Source organism: Bos indicus, chromosome 1, assembly GCF_029378745.1.
Source record: "Bos indicus isolate NIAB-ARS_2022 breed Sahiwal x Tharparkar chromosome 1, NIAB-ARS_B.indTharparkar_mat_pri_1.0, whole genome shotgun sequence".
Lineage (NCBI taxonomy): Eukaryota > Metazoa > Chordata > Mammalia > Artiodactyla > Bovidae > Bos > Bos indicus.
In genome coordinates, this window is record NC_091760.1 from 10,167,843 (window position 1) to 10,184,777 (window position 16,935).

The 16,935-nt window shown below is 39.0% G+C and overlaps 1 protein-coding gene across 2 annotated transcripts in view; it reads left to right on the plus strand.

The window, feature by feature from the left end:
* The window catches only part of ADAMTS5 (ADAM metallopeptidase with thrombospondin type 1 motif 5), a 56,784-nt gene extending 40,078 nt beyond the window's left edge, over positions 1-16,706 (plus strand). The window contains exons 7-8 of one of the 2 annotated variants that reach the window (XM_019959813.2): positions 1,935-2,110; positions 9,650-16,706. In XM_019959813.2, coding sequence (XP_019815372.2) covers positions 1,935-2,110; positions 9,650-10,217 — 744 coding nt within the window. In that variant the 3' untranslated portion in view covers positions 10,218-16,706. The remainder of the gene's footprint in view (positions 1-1,934; positions 2,111-9,649) is intronic. The other variant, XM_070786083.1, reaches the window with a different exon arrangement.
* Positions 16,707-16,935: the final 229 nt, after the last annotated feature.

Consider the following 16,935-nt stretch of genomic DNA (forward strand, 5'->3'; position numbering starts at 1 on the left):
ATGTTTTAAAAGCTATTTTTTGAAAAAGTGTAACTCTGTCAAGAAGATGAGTTGCGACCTTACCTTCAAAATAGTATTCCCTAGGTACATTTATAATTTGTCATGTCTGACTCTTTGAAACCCCATGGACTGTAGCCCATCAGGCTCCTCTGTCCATGGGATTCCCAAGTATACTAGAGTGGGTTGCCATGTCCTTCTCCAGAGCATCTTCCCGACCCAGGGTTCAAGCCTGCATCTCCTGCACTGGCAGGCAGGTTCTCTACCACTGAGGTACCTGGGAAGCAAAGATAAATATAAAGGATACTTAAAGTTTGTATTCCCTCCTAGATGGAATGACTACTTCTCAAAAGAATACTTTTTCATATTTTTAGCACAAATTATATTTGTAAAGGGGACTATAAAACAAGAAAGTTGTCTATTTTTCTATGTTTTATTGAAGAATTCCATTGGTGATTCATGAAGCAGGATGTCAACATCATTATCCCTGACTGAGATTTAAAATGTCCTGCACTTTTAATATGAATCAATGTCCCTCTAGATATACACATCATAATATATACATCCTTTATTTTCCACAGAAGAGCATCTTCTAAACTACTGAAGTTTCACTTCTCACAATCAACATTATGCTATGGCTTAAAATACGGTGTATCTAATTTGTAAATAGATGTGAAATTTAAAACCACCTCTGTAACAGATCTTCAGATATTTATGACATATTATTGAAAAATAAGTTAATGTCCCAGTTATGTACATTTTAAAACATTTCATCTTTTATTGCAAAATAATACATTTTATTTTAAAAATATTATATAAAAAATAAAAGCAAAAACCATTATCTGGAAATATAATCATTCAGAGAGTTGTTAACCTGTTGAAGAATATCCCACCCCAATTAACACACATCCACATATTCATATACTCACAGACATATATGACAAGAGTTTTGTTTATACACAAATACAAAATATGTACATTTATTTGTATGACTATGTGTGTTACATACACAAACCACTAAGAGGTCATATATAAACTATTTTATAACTACCTTTTTCAATATACACTAATTCTTTTTTTCAAAAATATGCAGTCTCTTCCAGTAAGTACTTTTCTCAGACTTCCCCAGACTCCTTTTTTTACACGTTTGTTTCTATTTGGGGCTTCCCTGGTGGCTCAGTGTGAAGAATCTACCTGCAATGCAGGAGACACAGGAGACTCGGGTTCGATCCCTGGAGGAGGGCATGGCAACCAACTCCAGTATTCTTGCCAGGACCATACCATGGACAGAGGAGCCTGCTGGGCCATGGACTGTGGGTTTGCAAAGAGCTGGACACGACTGAAGCAACTGAGCATACATGTACACATCTCTATTTCAGCATCTCACCATTTCACACAATAGGGATTGCTTTCCAACATGACAAGGCTGTGCGTGTCTGGCATAGATTTTCAATTTTATGACAGTAATAACAAGTATGCAACCAGAAAGGATGCCCACATTCTTGAGCCTGCTCAAATCCTGCTCTCCCTCTCTCCACACAAGTGACAAACAGTCCCACATACTGGGTGAAATATTCTACAATAGGAAGACAAGACTATACCATGGGGACTTATCACAGACACAGAAATGGAGATGAGGACTTTGGATCTCCTAACACATTCAGATTAAGCTCAAGAGAGAAAGAAGAAAGAAAGGGTATCCCAGTTCATCTTCCTGCCAATATGTCAAAGATTTTCTATTCAATACTCCTGGAAACCATGGCTTTTTTTGGGGGGGTGGGGGTGGTATTTGTTTTTCTTCTTTGGGTTGTTTAGTTTCTGATATAAAATCTATTCCAATCAAACTTAAAAGTCCCAAATTAAAACTTGATTTAATCAAAGAAACCACATATGCAGACCCAGTATTTCCCATCGCTAAGGTGTTTCTCATTATTCAGGTGACCGATGGGACAGAGTGCAGGCCATACAGCAATTCCGTGTGTGTCCGGGGGAAGTGTGTGCGGACAGGCTGTGACGGCATCATTGGCTCGAAGCTGCAGTATGACAAATGTGGCGTCTGTGGAGGAGACAACTCCAGTTGCACAAAGGTGGTTGGAACCTTCAATAAAAAAAGGTAATGTGAGAGAACCACCTTTAACTGACCTGAACAAGACTTTCAGTTCAGTCACTCAGTTGTGTCCAACTCTTTGTGATCCCATGGACTGCAACACACTAGGCCTCTCTGTCCATCACCAACTCCCGGAGTTTACTCAAACTCATGTCCATTGAGTCGGTGATGCCATCCAACCATCTCATCCTCTGTCGTCCCCTTCTCCTCCTGCCTTCAATCTTTCCCAACATCAGGATCTTTTCAAATGAGTCAGTTCTTCGCATCATGTGACTTTAGACTCTTACAAAATTGATAAAGGAGGACTCATTACATCCTAAGCTATCTGTGGGCATGTTACCCACCAGGGTTCTTGGCCTCCTCTAAGCAATAGAAATTGACTAGAGGGCATACAAGAAATTCAAGAAAAGCTTTACTGGGGCCCATACAAAGGGAAGCAAAACAACAAGCAACAGGTCCCCTTGCTTGCTCACTCCCCTGAGGAGAGAGAGCTCATTCTTTATATGGGATGAGTAGGAATGTGTCCATGGGTTGGCCAGAGGGGGACCTAGGTATTTTGCCCACCCTTCTGGTGGAATGACTCAGAGGGTAAAGAATCCGTCTGCAATTCGGGAGACCACAGGTTCTATCCCTGGGTCGGGAAGATGCCCTGGAGAAGGGAGAATGGTTACCCACTCCAGTATTCTTGCCTGGAGAATTCCATGGACAGAGGAGGCTGGTGGGCTACAGTCCATAGAGTTGCAAAGAGTCGGACGCAACTGAGCAACTAACACTTTCACTTTCTGGTGGTGTAGAGTGAAAGGGGGCAGGCACAGTACCCTGTTTTTTGCTCCATGCTCTTCAAAAGTGGCGGTTGGGTTTTTTAATCTCTTCGTATTTTGGGGGCCCAGAATTTGCCCCAGCTACACACAGTCGATCACACATGCAGTAATTTTTAGTCCCATACAGTTTCCTTGAGTTTTGTTGCTGGAGGAGAGGTGTGTCCAGGTGCAAGCATTGCAGCACTGCAGCAAAGCGTCCCAGATCCCAGGCCTGTCTCAGAGGAGGTTTAGCCAGCCTCCCCTTATTAATGCTTTATGAATATGAGAAAGGAAGGCAAGGATGTGAAATGAGCCCTGGCTGCCAACTGGAAACTTGTGGCACCTCTCAAAGCAGATGGAATCACAATGGCCATGGCCCCAGGTTTTTTAGAGTGTGAAAAAGGCAAAGACAAAAATCTGTGACATTCCACTTGAGCCATACCTTGCAGATCTGTTATTCCTGAAACGCAATTTAGGAAGAGATGACTGGTTTCCATCTTAACTACTTTTTTTTAAACAAATAAATTCTCTTTGGGCTATATTTTTCCTGAGAAAACATTTCTCAAACCAAAATGTAAGTGATCTGCAGTGGTGTAGAGGGCAAGCCTGTTTTTGAGTGCACTACCCTGGTTTCTATCTACTCTATGAAGCATAATATCTGTTTCCTGCTCCCTCTCATGGTCCTTGATTACACTCTTGCTTTAAAAATGTAAGTTTAGAAAGTAACCAGTTTCTGGCATGAAATATTATACGCTCGGCTAGGATGACTGAGTCAGCTAAAGAGTCTGCAGGAATGCAGAATTGTTTTTCCTCTTCCCCAGACTACCCTTATGCTATGTGGTATTGGTTTGATGGGGCTTCCAGGAGCCACAGTCGTAAAGAACCTGCCTACCAATGCAGGAGATGCCAGAGACACGGGTTTGATCCCCGGGTCAGGAAGATCCCCTGGAGCAGGAAATGGCAACACACTCCAATATTCTTGCCTGAAAAATGCCATGGACAGAGGAGGGTTACAGTTCCATGGTGAGCTACAATCCATGAAGTCACAAAGAATCAGACACGACTGAGTGTGCACACACACTCACACACATACATCAATCAGGTGCATCTGTATTCCTGATGTATGTGCTGTGTTGTCTGTAACTGGAGAGGAATATACAAGCCAAGTCAACAAGAAGCATTTCTTAAAACAAATCGCATGCCATGGTAATGTAAAAAAAACTAAACGTGATTTTTGATATGATAAAAAATATATGGCTGGAGAATTTATTCTGTATTAAAATATTCATTCCTAATCTTGTTGCTAGTGATATTATAATTATTCATCTAATGGTGTTGGACCATCTAGGTCAAAAAGCCTGCAAGTCCAATTATATTCTGCATTTCAGTATATTTCAAAGCTGCCGGCACCTTAGAAAAGATCCCATCTAATGTTTTGCTTTATAAATGAGGGATCTGGGACTCTGAAACTTTAGATTTACGCAGTTTTCCATGACTGGGGAATGCCAAAGTAAAGGCTATAGTTTAGGTCATAAAAATAGGATGCACAGGCTATTTGTTAAAAAAAAAAAAAAAGAGAGAGAGAGAGAGAGAGAAAGAAGGAAGGGAAAAAATTCAGAACCAAAAAAAGAAAGAAAATTATTTTTTAAAAAATAGCTTACGTACTATATGCTATGTATTCTTCCCACATCAACTTATAAGACTCTTATAATGCTAGATTTAGCTTTTAGGTTTTTTATGTATTTACAGCAAATAAACACGTATTTGCTGTCACACAAAAAGATGAAGGTATTCATGATAGCAACAAGCAGGATGCACCATAAATCCTTGCAAACTGATTTGACCAAGATTAGAGTTTGTGATGCAAATGATCTGTTTGAGTATCCTGAATAAATTACCTTGACATAGTTGACTGAGAAAAAGGAACATTGATATTGGAGCTGGATTGCATATATTCCAGTTCCAGTTCCAGTTCCAATTCCAATGTTCCTGGAATATTTGCAATCCAGCTCTGACTTAGTAATTCCCTAGCCATGTGGTCTTGAGGAATCACTCAACTTTTTTCCTACTAACATCCTTGAAAGTAGAATGCAAATAATAGTAATTACCTTGCAAATAAATGTTTTCATGAGGATCAAATGAGATTATGCATATTAAAATATTTCACCAAGTTCAAAATTCTTCAGGAACATGATCCTAATTTTAATTCACTCCTCTCTGTTTCTTCATGTCACTAAAGGGCAAGTCAGTCCTTCTACTGCGTAGGTCTAAAACTTTGAGCCGTCTTTCACACCTCATGTTCTGTCACACCCCACATCCGTTCATCTGCAAATCCGCTCAGTCCTACTTCCCAGGTGTGTCCCAGAACCTGGTTGCCCCTCACCACCAGGAGGGCAAGCACCACCATCCGGTGGTCATCCTCTTTGGCTGTATCAATCCCGCAGTCTTCCAAAGGGTGGCTTCCCAGCCCATGGGTCTTCATGGTCTCTTCTTACCTGAGTCAGATGGTGGCATTCTTGGGCTCAACTCTTCAGTGGCTGCCAGCTCACTTAGAGTCAGTGTACAAGGCTGTTTTGTAACCTGGGTGATGCCAAAAGCTTTGGTCCCTGCCCTGCTCTGAGTCTCTTCTTCCTTGGCCTCTTCTCTTGTTCTGCTCTAACATCCTGGACTTCCCAACTTCCCAACGCTCTTCAAACAAGGCAAGCAGGAGCACGGGTGCTATTTCCTCTGCCTGGAACAGTTTTTGACAATGAATATAATCAATGTTTCCTCTAAAATTCCTTTAAATGTCTGCTAAATATAACCCCCATTGCTCCCAGGCAGTGACTTCCTTAAATTAATTGGAGGGTCTCTCCCCCTTCCTCCTTGTTCCGCTGTCTTCTTACTCTCCTCTCTTCTCCACAGCTCTTATCAACAGATATAGTCACATAATTTTATTTGGGGGTCTAACTCCCCCACTCCTGCTAGAATGTCACTTCCATGACAGCATGTGTAATATGTAAGAATGCATGTATTCCTTCATGGCAGGTGCTGTTCTTAGTACTATGGAGAAAGCCCTGGACACAAGAAGATTCCTTTTGTAAATAGGTTCATCTGTACCATTTTTCTAGATTCCACATATATGTGTTAATATAGTATTTGTTTTTCTCTTTCTGACTCCATTCTGTATTAGACTCACTAGGTCCATCCACGTCTCTGCAAATGGCACAATTTTGTCCCTTTATATGGCTGAGTAATATTTGTTTATATATATGTACCACATCTTCTTGATCCATTCCTCTGGACATTTACGTTGCTTCCATGTCCAAAATGGGAAAGAAATCCAAAAAAAAGGGATATTTGCATAAAGAAAAAAGAAGATTCCTTGCCCTGCCATCCACACTTCATACTTCATACTTACATGAAAACAGCTGCGTTCATTCATGGTGACCAAGGAAACTGGTTAATGCCCAGAGTTCAAATGATACCAAGCAGGGTGAAAGAAAACAAATAAGGAATAAAAGGAAATCCTATTTTACTGAAGCATCAAGAAATCAGCGCACAAATCTTCATACTGCCCAGTGCCTTGAGCTGCTCAGTCTGGAGACGTGCATGGGCTGAGTTCCCAGTGATTCTCATGAGTATGAGTCAGACTCCAAGAACAAGGATTAAAAAAAAAATCTGTGCTGCCTGATTCTCTCAACCGACATTCTTTACTTTCTTGACACTCTGTTTGGTATCACTTAAACTCTGAACATTACCAGAACATATTTTCATTTAACTGTTAGTAAGTTCAGCTGATTGAGCTAAGGGTTCCATGCACAGACACCTGGTAAAAGGAGCAGAAATTGGGAGTCAAATCTCCTAGCGCTGCCACTGGTTAACTCTAGTGAACTTGGGCAAATTACTTTAATATATCTTCCCCGATAGGCTTTTTTTTTTCCAAACATGTATTTGAGTTTTGTTTAGATTTGCAGTGTAATTCATTTACACATTGAATTTTTCTGCTTTCTCTTTTTTTTAATTTATTTGTTTTTAATTGAAGGATACTTGCTTTGTAGTATTATGTTGGTTTCTGCCAAATATCAACATGAATCAGCCATGAGTAGAAATATGTCCCTTCTCTCTTGAACCTCCCTCACCATCCCACCCGTCTAGGTTGTTACAGAGCCCAAGTTGGAGTTCCCTGAGTCATGTAGCAAATTCCCATTGACTATCTATTTTACACATGGTAATGTATGATTCTGTTGTTGTTGTTTGGTCACTAAGTCATGTCCAACTCTTTGCGGCCCCATGGACTGTAGCACACCAAACTCCCCTTTCCTTCATTATCTCCCGGAGTTTGCTCAGATTCATGCCCAATGAGTTGGTGATTCTAACCATCTCATCCTCTGCCACCCCCTTCTCCTTTCGCCTTCAATCTTTCTCAGCATCAGAGTCTTTTCCAATGAGTCGGCTCTTCTCATCAGGCAACCAAAGTATTGAAGCTTCAGCTTCACCATCAGTCCTTCCAGTGAGTATTCAGGGTTGATTTCCTTTCAGATTGACTGGTTAGATCTCCTTTCAGTCCAAGGGATTCAAGAGTCTTCTTCAGCACTACAGTTTGAAAGCATCAGTTCTTTGGCGCTCAGCCTTCTTTACGGTCCAGCTCTCATCCATACATGACTACTGGAAAAGCCATAGCTTTGACTAGATGGACCTTTGACGGCAAAGTGATGTCTCTGCTTTTTAATATGTTGTCTAGGTTTGTCATAGCTTTTCTTCCAAGGAGCGGGCATCTTTTCATTTCATGGCTGCAGTCACTGTCGACAGTGATTTGGGGCCCCCCAAAGTAAATTCTGTCACTGCTTCCACTTTTTCCCCTTCTATTTTCCATGAAATTATGAGACCAGATGCCATGATCTTCATTTTTTTAATGTTGAGTTTTAAGCCAGCTTTTTCACTCTCCTCTTTCACCCTCATCAAGGTGAAAGGCTTTTTAGGTAAGATGGAATATTTTTCTCCTGGCTTTGTTTGAAGCCATTGTAGAAACATCTCCTTTCTTACTATTAGACACTTAAAAAAAAAGATCCTGTGACAGAATTTAATCCAAAATGTACTACATAAATAAAGTTAATAAATCAAATTGAATAAGTAAGCCATATAGTCAACATTGCATCTTCTCTCTTCAAGACAGTAAGACGTTCTGCCACCTGCCTGGCCATCACTGTAGATCAGATGCCCAGTACAAAGGGGCCTTCCCTGGGAATAAGCCTTCTCTCCAACTCAGAGGAAATGCTTGAGTGGGAAACACACTTGGATTTTCCATATATGGATCAGTTGCCCCATATCCTCTAAACTTGAGTAAGAATTTGAAAGTAAATAAGTAAATTTCACACACATTAGTCAAACTGCACAAGCAAAGTATTTGTTTATATTTAAATAGCTAGGAAGCTAAAACATATGGAGACATTAATTACTTAGACAAAGATTTTGGCAAAAGATGCCTCCTCTGCACTGGTGTAATGCCTTGGTGCTCAGTTAACTTTCATCCTAACCTTTTCTGCAAACTTATGGATATCAGAGCTACTTATACCTTTGCCCACTTTCCTGAGCAGAAGATGGATCATTAGAAATCTATCTCATTTGTTGCTCATTATAAAAGCCTCAGTCAGTCCACCATAAAGTTTTGCAGACCCTAATAATTCTGGGAAACTTGCTAAGGCATTAATGTTTCTTTTTTTTCCTCCCCTTTTGATACCACTAAGCTGTGGTTACCCAGTTACAGAATTTTATGTTGTATTTTCTGTCCTGCCCCAGCAAATCCAGAGTGTAAGGTAGAAACAGAATCAGAGCCTCTATGCTGTCTCTGGTCTAACAAATAATTAAGCCCATGGTTTCTCAACTAGTATGCGCATTGGAATGGTGGGAGAAACTCCAAAAGTACTGCTGCCTCTGACCCATCCTGAAAGATGAGGATTTAACTGCCCTGGATTCAGATTTGCAGGCTTTGAACTTTTTCAAAGATCCCCATGTGATCTTAATGTGCATACAAGCTTGAGGAACGTTAATTGAAAGATTTCTGTGAGATTAATTGAGGGTAGATTTTTGTTGGTTTCAGTTTATGTGTATCCCATTTTGTGCCAAAAAGAACATAGAGTAGCTTTGTAAATTTTGAACATAATAAAAATGTGTACAGGACATCCCTTCGTGGTTCAGTGGTTAAGACTGTGCTGTCACTGCAGGGGGCATAGGTTCAATCCCTGATCAGGGAACTACAATCCCTCATGACTCCTGGTGTGGCCAAAAATAATAAGAGAAAATTAAAAAATCCTGTTGTTTAAAGAAATGTATACCATATGATAGTCTAACTATAATTTTCTCTTGTTATAAGAAAACCAACATTTGAAAACAATTTTAAGCTTTAATAAATTGAAAATTTTAAATTTTAATACATTAAAACTGCACTAAGATAAGGTAATGTATGAGTGTTAATCATTCAGTTAGTGTCCGACTCTTTGTGACCCTATGGACTGTAACCCACCAGGCTCCTCTGTCCATGGAATTCTCCAGGCAAGAATATTGGAGTGTGTATCCATTCCCTTCTCTCCATTCCCTTTGATACCCACCCAGGGATGAAACCCGGGTCTTCCACACTTTTAGAGAAATTCTATTTGTGCATCTATGTGTTAAGTGTCTTACTTATTTTTTTTTTTCCTTCCTCCTCCCTCCCCCGCCCCGCCCCCCATTCCTTCTCTCTCCCCTGCCGGACATCCTTGCTTTCCAGTAAGGGTTACACTGACGTCGTGAGGATCCCCGAAGGGGCGACTCACATAAAAGTCCGCCAGTTCAAGGCCAAGGACCAGACCAGATTCACTGCCTACTTAGCCCTGAAGAAGAAAAACGGTGAGTACTTGATCAATGGCAAGTACATGATCTCCACTTCAGAAACCATCATCGACATCAACGGGACCGTCATGAACTACAGCGGTTGGAGCCACAGGGACGACTTCTTGCACGGGATGGGCTACTCAGCCACCAAGGAAATTCTCATCGTGCAGATTCTTGCCACAGACCCCACGAAAGCCCTTGATGTCCGCTACAGCTTCTTCGTTCCCAAGAAGTCGGCTCCAAAAGCAAACTCTGTCACCAGCCAGGGCAGCAATAAAGTGGGCTCGCCCACCCCGCAGCTGCAGTGGGTGACGGGCCCCTGGCTTGCCTGTTCGCGAACCTGTGACACGGGCTGGCACACCAGGACGGTGCAGTGCCAGGACGGGAATCGGAAGCTGGCGAAGGGATGTCTCCTCTCCCAGAGGCCTTCCGCGTTTAAGCAGTGTTTTCAGAAGAAGTGTTAGCCCTGTGGTTACAACCGTCTCCAGGGACGGCTGAAAGGATGGCTCGCGGATGCAGGGGTGGTGAACACAGGGTCCACCTAAAGTGCAGAAAGTCACACCCTGCCGTGTCATCGTCAACGAGGAGTCCAATTATGGGCAGAATCTGCCCTCAGCGACCAAAATGAAGGTGTGCACTGCTTCGTGGGACAGTGGTGACCTTGAAACGTGGCAACACTTGCGAGTTATTGAACATCCCCTGGAACGAGGAGATTGCAGAAACACGGATGAATGTAGAATCAGGGGACATTCGAAGATGGCCAAGCAGGCTCTCCCTCCTCACCTACCTCTTATAGAATGTCTTCAAAGGCATCATAATCATTTTCATGCATATTATTTACACAGCAGCTTATTTTTATTGTTTGTAAATACATTCTTCCTTGGTATGTCACTTTATATCACTTGGTTCTATCAAAATATATATATATATATTTCTATTAAAAAAAAGTATTTGACCAAAGTAGGTCTGCAGCTATTTCCACTCTTTCCAGTTTCCAGAAAGAGCTGTGGATGTTTTACTGGAAATTAAGAACTTGCTGCTGCTTTAAAAAGAGTTAGTTATATGTTCAGACTACGGGAGATATAATTTTTGTCAAAAACCATTTTGACAGCAAGCATCTTCTGAGAAACTCTGAAAAGAAAAAAGGGTCTCAATGTATCTAGTCATTTAAATATATGCAGGGGTCCATTTATTTAAATCACTAACTGCCTGTATTTTTTCAGGCAGCCAGACAAATTAATGTATCATGAGGAGGTAGAAGAAGTGTTTGTGTGTGTATCAGTATTCAAAGGTCTGAAAATTAATTTCCTCCTGTTAGAATTTAAAAGTAAAAACAAACAAAAAAATACCTGCTTCACCATATTTTCAAGTTATATTTTCACAACTGCTTTCTCTCTCTGTGGCTTCTATCTGATATCTCACAATGTGTCGTAGCCATACAGAACACACAGCAAAGTCTTCAACACATTCAACACTGGTATACCTCTTACCAGCAAGCCTTTATAGTGCGTTTTGTTTTCGCTCATTTGTTTGCTTTGTTCAAGGGTTCTGAACCTATGATGTTTTGGACTTGTTGACTTGATAGTCAGACGCATGTAGAAGTGGTTATCGTTAATGTGGCTAGTGCAAAAAAAAAAAAAAAAAGTGAATATTAACAAGACTGTTTCCACACCATGGGCAATAATTCTTTGCATTTTTTTTTAATCCAAGTATACTGATACTGTTAAGAGTGTTCCCAGTTAGAAAGCATTTGGTAGTACCAGTGAGTGATGAAATGTGATGGCCTTTGCAAAGTTTGCTCTTATTTCCATAGCCTGTTTAGGTAGATTGTGAGTTGGAATAGTTAGACATGGAAAATTTTTCCAGTCACCTGCATAGAAACTTTATAGGCAATAAACCACATCCCTCTATGACATGGTTCAGAAAAACTAAAATATTTCATTTTATTTGATTTTTCTTTGTGAAATAGCACAAATAATTTGCTTTTATGAAATTTTCTAATAATCCTACCAAATGTGCCCTATTATTAGAGATTTGCTTATAAGGATATTAGGGAACTACTATTTGAGTTTCCTTAAGCTCATGAGAATTTATTTTTGTCATAACATATTTTTAATATAAAAGAATTATGTAATTGATCTTGATATAGCACATTCATTTCAGTAAACCAAGGGAATGGATGGATGTCTCTGTGTTTCAAGTATTTTCTCAAGAAATCAAAAGTGTTAATCATCCTTTGGGTTTTTGTAGGCTGACTTTGCTTTAGACATGGTCCTTTTTCTTAATCAAGTATCAGTTAGAGAATGGAGGCCTGTACAAGACTGCTAACCTCCATTTGATGAAGGTACCAGATACAAGGCACTAAGAGCAAAGCTATTCCCATCAGTAGAAAAAAGAAAAATAACACTGATCATTTGACTATGCTGAGAGAATTAACAGACCAGCTTTACTTTTTCCAATATTCAAAATAACTTGAATCAAGTAATTCAGCTATGGCAATTTTTTAATCTTTTGTGGTTGTATTGGCAGTAACATTAAAAAATAATTGAAGAGCAAACATGATTGTCTCCTATTCTGCCTCTCCATACTGTATTCATGGATTTGTAAAATATGATTTATCAATGATTCCAATTTTCCCCAAATACCGAAGTTTTACACTTCTCATAGGAGCAATCCTAGAGAGTTTAAAATAAATAAACCACTATTCCATGCTTCTATCTAAGGGGCTTTTTTTTTTTTTTTTTTTTTTTGTATGGGTATCAGTAGATTGACTAAGGAATGTATGTCTAAACTCCTGAGAAAATATATAGACTGGAAACTGAAATTTAGAGAAATGGAGTGTTCGGTAGACACAGAGAATGATGAGCAAAAGGAAAATCCTCACTATATGCAAAGTAATTTAGTTCAGTTTCAAGTTGTGTTATGCCTTTTCTCTTTCCATAGTTGCGTCTTGAATTAAGAGTGTAAAATTCAGGATGCTGGAAGCCACTTCCTAAAAAGAAAAGAGTTTAAAAGAGTTTGTATGAAAATGCTCAGGTTAGTAAGAATCTAATCACACTCACAAAACTAAACACTCCAGATTGTTTCAATAGATAAAAGGGATCCCTGAACAATACAACATTTATTTCTTCTGGAACAGAAAATGTCAAATGAAGCCCTACCTTGTTGTTTAGAGGCTTAAGGACATTGTTTTAATTTATTCAACCAATTCAATTTCCTCTGCCTGCCTGTGGAAACAGTTTTAGCACATTAAGAATGAAGGGATTAATCACAGACAAAAAAAAAATGCAGCACTGATAAAAAAAAGTAATTTATTGTTTTTGCAACTGGTATGTGAATTTGTGTGATAAAATTATTTATTCTTATTTAACAAAAATATGTGCAAATTCTTCTATATTTAAGATGTTTTGCTGTTGACCTACTTTTTAATTTATGCTTCATGTTTGTGTATAAAGTACACTTTGTAAGTTTACATAATATATGGCACTGGTTGCTTTTGTATTTTTTTTTTTTTTACTGAAAGCTTTCTGTGTGAAACAGGTGTATATGTGTATATTCCTCATGTATTCTTATTCTGATACTGTCCCTTTCCTTTCTAAGGACATTTTAAATTTAATCTTCCGTGGCTAGTAGTGTTCATCACTTGTAGTTATGTTAACAGGTCTTTGGGTTCCTAATCTTCCCAAACCTCAGCTAAGAAACACATTTATTCAAGGAACTAAGGTCTAAGTTTAAAACTAGAGTATATAGGTAGCCTGGAAGCTTCCAGTAGAAGCTAAGACAATTCAGAATCAGGTCCATACACTTTCACTGACAAACTTGGCAAGGAGTTGTTGATATATCACAACCTCCAAATGATATCAATGATAATGAAGCAAAATAATGTCTTCTGCTGCTTTAGAAACCCTTCTTAACATTAGTATCATTTCCTCTCAGCATCTTTAGGAATTTATAAATGAGAGTAAACAAATCGAATTTAAATGATTTAGATGTTTGTAGTCATAGCTATTTCTGCATAACTTTCTGTAGTCACAACTGTTTCTGGATCTCCATTGATATGATATGATGTTTTACTATTACAAGTTAATCTTTTGGAGGGATAATAGGATTTGGGACAAGCAGGGACACCTTTGATCACACCAGCTTGCCCCAGACTATAATTTCACAATCTGGTCATAGTAAGGCAAAGCACCTTTGAACACGCAGTTGACCAGATCAGTCTTTGGTTCTGATGTTTCTCCCCTTGGCTCCGTTATTAACAAAGTCATTTTAATGGTTTAGGAGAGACAGCAGCCAGATCCAAAGAAGTTCAGGACTTGTGCTATAACTTAGAGTTCACTGTGAAATAAGATTGAACTTAACAACCGCTGGATTTTGCTAATAGTTTGTGGCTGAGTATGAAATCTTATCTGCATGATCAGTGACTATTATTAATCTATTAATAGTCAAACTTGAAGTCATAGAAACACCTTATATATATTTTTTAACATTTCAACGTTACAAAGAAACCTCTGAGTTACTATTTTATTCTACATGAATGACCTTGAGAACACAAATGGCCATTCAAGTGCAGGGTCAAGGTGATCTATCATATAGACACACAGAAAAGGAACTTGTATGTTTTCTCTATTATTTTTCTAATTTGACAACAACCTGTAGTTTTAGGTTGTCAAACAGGTAGACCAACTAAGTGGGTAGATCAACTAGCCCACTGAAAAATACAGTCTTTCTAATAGCTCCCTGTTAGCATGAACTACAGGGCTTCCTTTGTAGCTCAGCTGGTAAAGAATCTGCCTGCAATGCCAGCGATCTGGGGTTTGATCCCAAGGATAGGAAGATCCCCTGGAGAAGGGAAATACCCAGTCCAGTATTCTGGACTGGAGAATTCCATAGACTGAATAGTCCATGGAGTTGCAAAGAGTCAGACATGACAGTGAGTTTCACTTTCACTTTCACTAGCATGAACTACAGAAATGACTTTTCAAGTTACAGCTCTTAAAACACATCAGTCTATACTGCATACTGAATGTTCTATTCAATTAATATATGAGAACATATTGAAACACCAACCCATGCATCAGTGATTCAGAAAATGAAAATATACATAGTGTTCAGATCAGGAAAGTATTCCATCTGGCTATCCTGTTGCCATGATATCATAGTTGTCAATGCAGATTTTGTAGAAAAGATAAAGGAATGTGCTGTTAGAAAATGTTGGTTTTAAAATGGAATAGGACTGAAATATATATATATATATTCATTAACTTACACTCTCTTAATGTTCTCACACTAAAAGTAAGTTTGCTGTCTGTGGTCCATATCTCACATCTCCACCAACTGGCCCATGTGCACTGCCATAGGTCAAGTGAAAAAAATAAATAATGGCCCATCATCCTATTGCGGGTTCAATCCTTGGGTTGGGAAGATCCCCTGGAGTAGGAAAATGGCAACCCACTCCAGTATTCTTGCCTGGAAAATCCCATGGGCAAAGCAGCCTGGTGGGCTACAGTCCATGGGGTTGCCAGAGAGTCGGGCATGACTGAGCACACACGCACACATCTTCCTATAAGGCACTGCCACAGCAGAATGATCCAAGTCTAACACTGTGAGGACAACTGTGATTTACAAATAAAACAGGGATTTTTTTTTTTTTTTTTACTTTTCCTTTGGCACATCCAGTGAACAATTGCAATCTTTATCAAGGTGCTAGCATTTTCAGTGACCCAACTGCCAAATGCAGTATTACTGAGTTACTATTTTATTCTACATGATTTCTTGGTTTGCAAGAAAGAGCTCTTTAAGTCTTTTTGTCAAGGCTGGGCACAACTTGATAATCAAAGTTTGGGAAATTGTACCTAATGGTCATTCAGATTGGCAGGGTTTAGTGACAGAAGCTCCATGTATATTGAGGATATTTAAGGTGACATCCAAACTTGAAAAGCATCAGGTCGCTGTAGCCCAGTTTTAGATGAGTCACATTCCATCATGTACTAAGGCATCTGCATTCCTTTCAAACAAACTTGTTTCAAGTTTCTTATACACAAAGGACCTTTTGTGTATATTTGGCTGGATTTCAAGTTTTGCAGTATTTTATGTCTGTACACTTGGCTACTCTATCTCCATCTTTTCTGTAACAATTCACAACATATTAGAAACATTTCACCCCATGCTGAGTATATCTAAGATAGAGTATCATACTGTGTGACTTTGTGAAACTAGACTTTGGATTAAGAAATGTATATTGTCTCTGGATGGTATTTTTGCATTGCACACTCCAGCATAACGTAAATGTAGGAGTTGACAAATACTGCTTACATTTTAATAAGATCATTCATCAGAGGAAATCATGCATGTGCTTTGTAAATAGACTGTGGATAACTAAACAGATTGCAGGAATATGTTGGATTTGATTTGGGCAGTGGCCACAGATATTTGACTTCTATATTAGTGTCTGTGAGTCAAGTCAGGTAATAAACCAAAATAGGTATAGAACTGATATTTTTAAGTCTTGAAAGATGCTTTCAAGGCAGAGTAAAATATTGAAGATTTACATGCTGTATACAAGCAGTAAAATGTAAGCTGCTTTTTACTCTCAGTTCTCCAGAAGTGATGGCATTTTTTCAGTGAATACAATGCTGTTGGAAAATTAAAAAAAAAAAGATCTTGGAAAACGAAGACGGGTCTTGTTTAAAATGTCTCTTCAGCTTTGGCATATTTCAAACCTGAAACAACTATTGAAAGCATTACTGTGTTTTGTAGCCTACATTCCACAACAGCTCTATTATTCAGGTAAACCACTTGAAATAAGATGTTTGGGACCTTTACTGTAATATTTTTCATTAAGGAACAATATCCTATTTTGTAAAGCATTTCCTTATGTGTGACTTTAAACTGTAAAATTAAACATTGGTTTTGTGGTTTCAGTGGGCATAATAAATGTAAATTGTAAAATAGGTTAAAGTATGTACGGCATATAATATGTTTTAGAGGTAGAAACTACTGTCTGTTCTCATAACAGCAATACGACCAAGCTAGGTCTTAATGAAGCCCCAGGTTCTCTATAATCTCTACCATCTCTCATCCACTTTGGCACAGGCCTTTAATACTTTGTCTATCTTAAACTATAATGAACTTTTGCTTCAAGTTCTTCTTACCAGACCATCAGCCCCTACATCTGTCTAG